This window comes from Caloenas nicobarica, chromosome 15 (genome assembly GCF_036013445.1).
Source record: "Caloenas nicobarica isolate bCalNic1 chromosome 15, bCalNic1.hap1, whole genome shotgun sequence".
Taxonomy (NCBI): domain Eukaryota; kingdom Metazoa; phylum Chordata; class Aves; order Columbiformes; family Columbidae; genus Caloenas; species Caloenas nicobarica.
Window position 1 is genome coordinate 13,786,747 of NC_088259.1, and position 6,000 is coordinate 13,792,746.

Genomic DNA, 6,000 nt, shown 5'->3' on the forward strand with positions numbered 1-6,000 from the left:
ACACATAGAGACGTGCTCAGGAATCACCTTATAGCCAGCAGTTCTCGTTATCCTCATCATGTCTGCTGAAAATGAAACATTACCGCAGTCCCTCTTACCAGCCTGTTCTGTTATTAAGGGCAAAGCATCAATCCCAAACTGGCGGGTCTGATCGGAAGGCACGGCCCGCAGAACAAGCAGCCCTTCACGGTCGCGTTCTTCAAAGCCACCGAGGTCCATCTCCGCAGCATTCGCTCCACGGGAGGGAAGCAAAGGAGCCAGAATCGATCCAAAACGCCAAAGAATCAGGAAGCTTTCCGGGTGTCAAACATCGCAGGTACAGCGCAGGTTGCTGGGTCAGTGTTTCTGGGTGCGGGATGATGTGGGAACGGTTTCTCCCACGTTCGGTCTGTTTGTTGTTGGGTTTCAGAGACAGTAAGGAATATAGAAAATAGGTAAAGGGTGCTTTTCCCTTATCATTCCTTTCACAGGTTCTATTTCTATATAATTGGCAAAACCCAGATCTTTTTGATTATTGCCTATATGAGGTCAGAGGAAGCCCAAGGTGGGGGGAAACAAAAAAAAAAAACAAAAAAAACCCCAAAAAAACAAAACAAACAAAAAAAAAGAGTCTACTTTCCCAGGCATTTTTTGGCTTTCCACAAAAAACCAGAGGGACATTTCATATTTATCAAACCCAGCCATTATTTTAAGACTAAAACTGAAAATGTTTAGGGAAAAAAAAAGCAGCCACAAGTGCAACAGCTGAGCAGCGATGCCTGTTTCCCTGTCGGGGCATTGCTGGGGGCTGTGGGTGCCGGGGCGGCCCAGCATTGCAAACCCCTATTCTCCCCACGCAGAGAACAGCAGCAGCGACCAGCGACAAGCCTGCAAGAAGCACGAGCTCTACGTCAGCTTCAGGGACCTGGGGTGGCAGGTAAGGGCTGGGAGCAACCAGGGTGTGAGCTGGGGTGCCTTGACACATCACTACCACAGTAAGATCAATAACTGGATGTTTTTTGTAATCCCTAGGGGGGAAAAAAAAAAAAATGTATATTGCCTTTAGCATGCTTAAGAAATGCTTCTGCAAAGCAAGGGTATACAAATATTTAATGTGAGACTGGCTAGAAACTCTACATACTTTGGTCCCTTTGAGAAACTGTGGTGCTGAATCTCCTCCGGCAGTGCTGAACGCTCAGACACCTCTCCATTTTCATCTAGCAATTTTTAGACCGGGTTACAGAAAGCCTGCACCTGCATTTCAGTGATGGGTGAAGTGATACTTGTGGACAGCTGGGAGGACACTGCTGAACGGATAAAAAAACCTAAGCCCTGAAGTTCAGCACTTTGTGGGCACATTTGCAAAGTGAGGTATATCCATCCAGGAAAAGCAGCTGCTTTTAGACGCATATAAGATAGGATTAGAAAGGCCGGTGTGCCAGATTTTAATTGTATTTAGATGTACAAATTGTTGGATTCATGTGCTGTTGTACTTTCTGTTTCAATGCACAAAATTTCTGTCTTTTTCCACAATCTAATGTCTTTAATTTAATCAAGGACTGGATCATCGCTCCGGAGGGCTACGCTGCGTACTACTGTGAAGGAGAATGTGCTTTCCCATTGAATTCATACATGAATGCTACAAATCATGCCATTGTACAGACACTGGTAGGTGCATTGTAGCTCCTAGTATAGAGTTATTTCTTATAGGTGCTACTCAGAAATAAACTTATACACAAAAGAAATCTCTAAGCTAACAAGAAAAGGAAGGTCTTCGTTAGGCCATTAAGATGCATCTGGCTAAACATGTCTAGCCAAGTGGCCTGAATTAATAGTTGGCTAAGAGTTACCTTGTGTTTGCTGCAAGCATTGACATGCTCTGCAGTTTAAAAGGGCCCTACGAGACACTTCTTAATGGTGGGACGTACAGTCCCGCTGCATGGGAAGGAGAGAGCGGGATGTGAGACCCATCATCAGCATCTCTTGGAAAAACTCCGTAAGGATCTGCTGTGTGCTGCTGCCAAAAGTGGATTTGGGAGTAGACTGAGGAAGGGGTCAGTGAATCCCAAAATGACACAGCCCAGCTGCTCTGTGGGTGTATTTGTTTTGTGAAATCGTGCAAAGATGTCCAGATGGGAGCCCCGAGCTGGCATGTCCTCGTGACACAGCACCTGTGCTCTGGCTGAAGGCCACCCAGCCCAGCTGTGTCACCAAAGCCAACACGCCAGAGCTCTTGGCATGCGCCAGGAGACGTTCTGGTCCCCAGTACCCTGGCTGTGCAGCATCCCCAGCTCACCTGCCTGGACACCCCACCTTGTCATTTACATTCCACGTCCTGTGCACATCTAAGGACAAAAGTTGCGAAAAGTATTGGGGAAAATAGAAGCACCTGCATTTCCAAAGGAAGAAATATCTGTTTTTCTCCTGGTAGACTGCTTTTTATTTATTTTTGCCCCCCTCTCCCTGAGGTCCCGCAGCAGAGAGTGCAGGGGACCCAGAGCCCTTGGCCCCAGCTGGGTCTCGGTGCTGCCAGCCCCAGGGACAGGCACCCGCCCAGGACCAATGGGGTTTCTCACAAAACCTTGCCCGCACATCCCGCAGAGTTTTTCGTAACCAGTACACTTCTGCAGAACGCTGGCTGCTTTGAGAAATAGGAATTTTCTAATGAAAACCTGCTTCACTGAAAGATTTCCAGCTAGATGCGACTTGGGTGCGTGCGTCAGCCTCCCTACGTGCAGGGGACATCTCAAGATGTTTGTACACAAAGCCAGGTGTTCAAAATATGTCTGAGTGTGTGTATGGGACAGACGTAAGGCTGCCTGGGGAAAAAAAAAAATATGGGGGAGGAAAGGGAAAAAGTAAATCTTAACATGCCTCTACTTTCATTCCTCAGGTTCACTTTATAAACCCGGAGACTGTGCCGAAACCCTGCTGTGCTCCTACACAACTCAATGCCATCTCAGTGCTCTATTTTGATGACAGCTCCAATGTTATCTTAAAAAAATACAGGAACATGGTGGTACGAGCATGTGGCTGTCATTAGATTTGTAGGAAATGAAAAAAAAAAAAGAAAAGTTATTTGTAAAGAGTGGTTTTGTGCGGCCGTGTGGGGGAGGGGAAAAGGTTAGCGCTCCAGCAATGGGTTGAAGAAAAGCCCAGACAGTTTTTAGGACTGGGCTTCTGAAAGTTCAGACAATGAAACAGTTTCTGGATCTAAGTGGCATTTGAACACATTTTGTTTTAGTTTATTACAGACAATGAGCTTGTAAACTGAAACAAGCCAGAGAAACCATTTAAGACCAAATCTGCCTACAAATTGGCTCCTACAATACATACTTCTGCAAATGAATCTTTCTGAAAATTGCAAACTCACCACTGTTGATTGTGAGTTAAAAAATTATAATCTGTCCAAGGTGAGAATGTGCTGTGACTAATAAGCATGTGTAGTTCCTGTAACACAGTTTGCAATAAAATAAGTGAGCAAAATATACCTGGAGTGAACAGGTATTTTGTTAGAGAATTATAGCTTCCATCCTTCTGTTTGCTTCAATTTCATAAGCAAAAGCAAAGATTAATTACATGCAACTTCCAGTTTTAAAGTACAGTAGCAAAATCTATATTCTGGATTGACACAAATTCAAAGGACAGATCAGTCTAAGAAAGTCTCCAGTTGGCAAGCGAAAGAACTGAAGAAAATAATTCCAAAGAGCAAGACCTTCTGGGTATACTTCTTTTTTCTGTCAACAGGGAAGGGAATTTCCTTTAGCAACCAGAAAGAATTTGAATTTGCTGTGAACTTGAAACAGGAAAGCAGCAAAATGTTAAGAAACAGGCATTAAGCCTAAGGTTTAGCTGGGGTATCCTAAGCAGTTACAGAGTTGTGAAAGACAGCTAAAGATCCTGCTCCTGTTTGGAAAATGTCCATTGACTTCACTGACAGAACAAGTTCCAACGCTTTTGCGAAAACGTGGAGGTTCAAGTGCAGAAGGCGCCGTAAGCCGGGACGTGCATACGGCACCACACAGACAGCTAGAAACCAGCTAGGAAACCTTACTTCCTGGAGTCAGTGTTTGCAATAAAACCACTGCTCTATTATTGGCTTCACCTTTAAAAAATAATAATAAAAAAAAAATAAATCCCTTTCAAGAGCCACACCAACAAGCTGGAACCAGGAGCAAGAAAACGTCCCCTCAAGGCTTTTCTTTTTCTGTCTTTTAAAAAATCACAAGTTACACAAACATCACACTTATGTAATTAAAACTCAATTAAAGTTGTGAATAAGAATACAATGTAGCAGTAACCAATCACAAACTGATCCAAAGCTTTGGCATACGCTGCGATTACAACAGTAGTATTGGCATAAATTTCACCAGAGAAATAAAAAATAAAATACTGTCCAATAAAACACCAGTTCCTCAGCACACCCAGCGCTCAATCTCTAAAATTCAAAAACCTAAGCCTCCCTCAGATGGGTCCAGAACATGACAAATCCCTGGAGATGGTTCTCTCTGTGCAGTGAGTGGGAACTTGGCTCCATGTCCTGCCCCAGAGGGGAGTTAGAGAAAGATAAATGAACACAACTGCCCGATTCTGGAAATCGGTCACTGCTTTTCTTCCTTTAAGTAGCAGGTCAAATCCAGACCACATCCCTTGCTTTAAAAAGAAAAAGAAAATTACTGTCTATGAAATAAATTGGAAGCTTGTTTCTGATGGTCTAATTCTAATCTCATTTAAGTCAATTGGTGCTTTCCCGGCAGTTCTCTCAGTAGCAGGATTAGGCTTATGAGAAAGTGGAAGTCTGTCCATGACATCAGTAGGTTTTGGAGCAGGGCCTTGGTGAGCAGTTGCCACATCGCCAGCTGTGCCCGGCTCCCAGCCCAGGCAACTCGAACATCTGCAGGACCAGCCTGGCTGTGGCGCAGCCGCTCGGCAACGCGACTGCAGCAAACGTCGCGCCTGCCCCGAGGTGAGAGTTTGGCCAAAGAGTTAGAGGCGGCCGAGCGGCAGGAGAAGAGCTGAAGCCAAAGGACCGCCTCTCCCTGGAGCCTGCAGACAACGCCATCCACAGTAAACAGCCAAAACTGCCCTCCGTGCATCGCTTATTTAGACTGAGGCGCTGAAATCACACAGATCGGACGTGTCCTCTGACTTTGTATTCACCAGTGCTTCTGTAAACCTCCTAAAGGAAGTTAAGGTGCTGCCCAGAAAGTTCAAAGCTAATCGTGCCTAAACTTCCACTATTTAGTAGTCAAGGATTAGTTCTTCTTGCGGGTGTTTCAGTGTTGGTGGTCACTGCATTGATGTATTGCATTTTTAACTTGGACCACACTGTCTTGCTGTATAGGATTCATATATTAGATATTATGTGGGGATTGTTTCGGTTTGGTTTTTTTTTTTTTAAAACATAACAACAGGATTTCTGTTGCTAGGCTCAACATCAGCTTCACTGTTTGTACATTTTTATGTAAATAGTTGTCACAAGCGGAAGAAGAATTATTTATTTCCATCTCCGAATTCCTTTTCAATCACATCCAGGAAAAACGAGTCTCAGTTCCTAAACACGTTTGTTTCCTTATTTAAGAAGATATTTATTAACAGTTGGCAAAAATGCATACATGTTTCTGGTTCTTTTCATAGAGCAGTTGTCAGAAGCCTTTTGTACAAACTAGTAAAATAAATCATTGCAACTTTACAAAAGATATCCCAACAACTTTGCGTATCTGTGTGGTTATTTCCCCTATATTCAAATAACCTTTTTGGTTGGGCAATACTTAATCTTGATCCTCTGTTTTCATGTAGATCAATGTCTGTGTACAGGCAGAATTGGCACATGTCGCTATTTGGTGCTGCTCCTTCAGTCCAAATACAACAGAGAGGGAAGAACACAGAAAAATATGAATATGTTTTGCAGACTGCACTGCAAAGGTCCATGATTGAATTATAGTGCAGCTGTCAGCAGCTGTTTCAAAGAAGCAGGGGGTAAATTAGTTCTGTTTACTGCTAACATAGTTCAGAGATTTA

The 6,000-nt window shown here is 43.8% G+C and overlaps 1 protein-coding gene across 1 annotated transcript in view; it reads left to right on the top strand.

Moving 5' to 3' along the window:
- BMP7 (bone morphogenetic protein 7) overlaps window positions 1–5,614 on the top strand; it is a 44,201-nt gene extending 38,587 nt beyond the window's left edge. Inside the window, exons 4-7 of the mRNA XM_065645530.1 lie at window positions 119–316; window positions 840–916; window positions 1,537–1,647; window positions 2,873–5,614. Coding sequence (XP_065501602.1) covers window positions 119–316; window positions 840–916; window positions 1,537–1,647; window positions 2,873–3,022 — 536 coding nt within the window. The 3' untranslated portion in view covers window positions 3,023–5,614. The remainder of the gene's footprint in view (window positions 1–118; window positions 317–839; window positions 917–1,536; window positions 1,648–2,872) is intronic.
- Window positions 5,615–6,000: the final 386 nt, after the last annotated feature.